General features: G+C 42.4%; 1 protein-coding gene across 1 annotated transcript in view; it reads right to left on the bottom strand.

Moving 5' to 3' along the window:
• The window catches only part of MYLK3 (myosin light chain kinase 3), a 38,627-nt gene that overhangs the window by 18,800 nt on the left and 17,452 nt on the right, over positions 1-2,375 (bottom strand). The window contains exon 8 of the mRNA XM_008580292.1: positions 1,862-2,003. Coding sequence (XP_008578514.1) covers positions 1,862-2,003 — 142 coding nt within the window. The remainder of the gene's footprint in view (positions 1-1,861; positions 2,004-2,375) is intronic.

The raw sequence follows: 2,375 nt of genomic DNA, 5'->3' as shown, positions 1-2,375 counted from the left end.
CTTGTGTCTTCTCTCTTTTTCTCTTGGTCAGTATAGCTAAAGATTTGCCAATTTATTGATTTTTTCAAAGAATCAACTTCTGGTTTTGCTGATTTTCTCTATTGTTTTTCTTTTTTATCTCATTTATTTATGCTCTAATTTTTATTATGTCTTCATTTTGCTTTCTTTGAGCTTAACTTGCTCCTCTTTTTATAGTTTCCTGAGGTAGAAGGTTAGATTATTGATTTGAGATCTTCTTTTTTTAATATAGGTATTTAGAGCATAAAATTTCTTCCTGGTTTAGATGCATCCCATAAGTTTTGGAATGTTGTGTTTTCATTTTCATTCATCTCAAAATATTTTATAAAACTTAATAATATTTTATTTAACCCAATATATCCAAAATATTATCATTTCAATAGGTTACCAATATAAAAATATTGATAAATTTTTAAATTCTTTTTTCATATTAAATATTTGAAATCCAATGCGTACTTTACACTTACAGTACATCTCAATTCAGACCCTAAGTTTTCATCAGAAATATTTTATCTGTATTTAGAGTTCATGAAATTTACAGTTGAAAAGTAATTTAAGTTCATTAAAATTATTAAAACTTAAAATTCAGTTCCTCAGTCACACTAGCCACATTTCAGGTGCTTAATAGCCACATAGGGCTAGTGGCTACTATGTTGGACAGTGCAGCTCTGGAACTCCCTATTTTAATCCACATAACACCCCTAGAAGATAGGTAGTATTATTCCCCCATTTTGCAATTGATGAGCTCAAGTAACTTACTCAAGGTTTTACAACCAGGAAGGGGCTGAACCAACACCAGCCCTGCTCTTGAGGAGATGGGCATCAGCACTGATGGCTTCTCTGCTGCAGAGGCACAGGAGTTGCCCCAAAGGCTGGTCCTTGACCCAGAACCACAGAGCAGATTCCTAAGCCTTCCCTAACTGCCTATCCCACAGAGCAGCTGGTCCAGAAGCCTTGGAATTACCTCTAGTGAGCAGAGGAAGCCTGAGGCCAATCACCCACCATCTCCACCATTTCTCTAAGTACCCCAACCTTACAGTCTGATGTCAATCAGGAAAAATGGTCAGAAGGGGCAATGTGCACCCCAACAGGAACAGACTACCCACTTCTCATCTTCTTTAGGGAGCCGCTGAAATTCATCCCCATCCTGAAATGGCTTGAAATGAAACACCCTCCTGTTGGCCCAGTGGAATGGAAAATCACAGAAAGAGCCACCATGTATCAAGTGCTTTCTATCAGCCAGGCACTGTGCCCAGGGATTTATGTACATGACACTCCTAGGACACCCCTAGGAGACAAAAGAGAGTGTAAAACATTTGTTCAATGAAGTATCACATGTCCCTTAAGAGAATAAGGAACGATGTCTACAATGTATCATTAACTAAAAAAAGCAAGCTCAAAAATAACATGCACCCTGTGATCCCCTTTGTGTGTGTCTGTGTATCACGCCAGATTGCTCATAGAGAAGACTCTCAGCATCAAGACTGGGTGGGGAGAACTTTCACTGTGTACTTTATACACTACTATATTGTCTATATTTGTTGCCACACACGTAAGTTCCTTTTCAAACTTTTCAAAAACTAACCTTAAAGATATTTTTAGAGAGAAAAAGGGCATTGTATCATTTAATCTTCAAATGACACTTAAAGAGGTACAGTTATCCATACTATAGATGGAAGAACTGAGGCTCAGAAGTGCTGCAGGACTGGCCTGCCCTAGACTCCAGCACTAGGAAATGGCAAAGGGCCAGGAGTGGAAGCTGAGATCGTTGACAGAGCTCTCAATGATGACAGCGTACCAGGGGCTCAGGAATGGGAGGCCGCGAGCCCAGGGCGGAACCTACCTTGAGGTCCAGGTGCAGGATGTAGTGCTGGTGGAGGTAATGCACGCCCTCACAGATCTGCTTGGTGAACAAGACCACATCCAGTTCGGTCAGGTGGTACTTCTCATCCGTGATCCGGTCAAAGAGTTCACCCCCATCCACACTGCCCGAGCAAAGAGAGAGGCAGGCACCAGACTGAGCAAGGGTCTCAGAGCACTTGTCCACTGTTACCGCCAGAGCCAAAAGAAGCCAGCCCAGGTAGCCCAGTGTCATGCCCCATGGGTCACAGGGCCACCCTCACTGCCATCTGGGGTTTCATCAGGACCTTTGCTCTGGCCAATTCCTAGGAAAGAGTATGGATGGTAAAAAGGAAGCAATGGCCAAAGGGAAGATGGGGTGGTCTTCTATGTTGATACCCCAGGCTCACACTGGATCATTTAGACCAGGGCTGCAAACTCATTTGCCTAAGGGGCCAGCTAGTACCTACATGGCAAGAAGCCCAAGTGGGCAACTTAGACCATATGTGAGACCCTAC

The sequence above is a fragment of the Galeopterus variegatus genome, unplaced genomic scaffold (genome assembly GCF_000696425.1).
Source record: "Galeopterus variegatus unplaced genomic scaffold, G_variegatus-3.0.2 Scaffold2060, whole genome shotgun sequence".
Taxonomy (NCBI): domain Eukaryota; kingdom Metazoa; phylum Chordata; class Mammalia; order Dermoptera; family Cynocephalidae; genus Galeopterus; species Galeopterus variegatus.
Note: the sequence above shows the minus strand (reverse complement) of the source record. Positions and strands in the feature narration are given on the sequence as shown.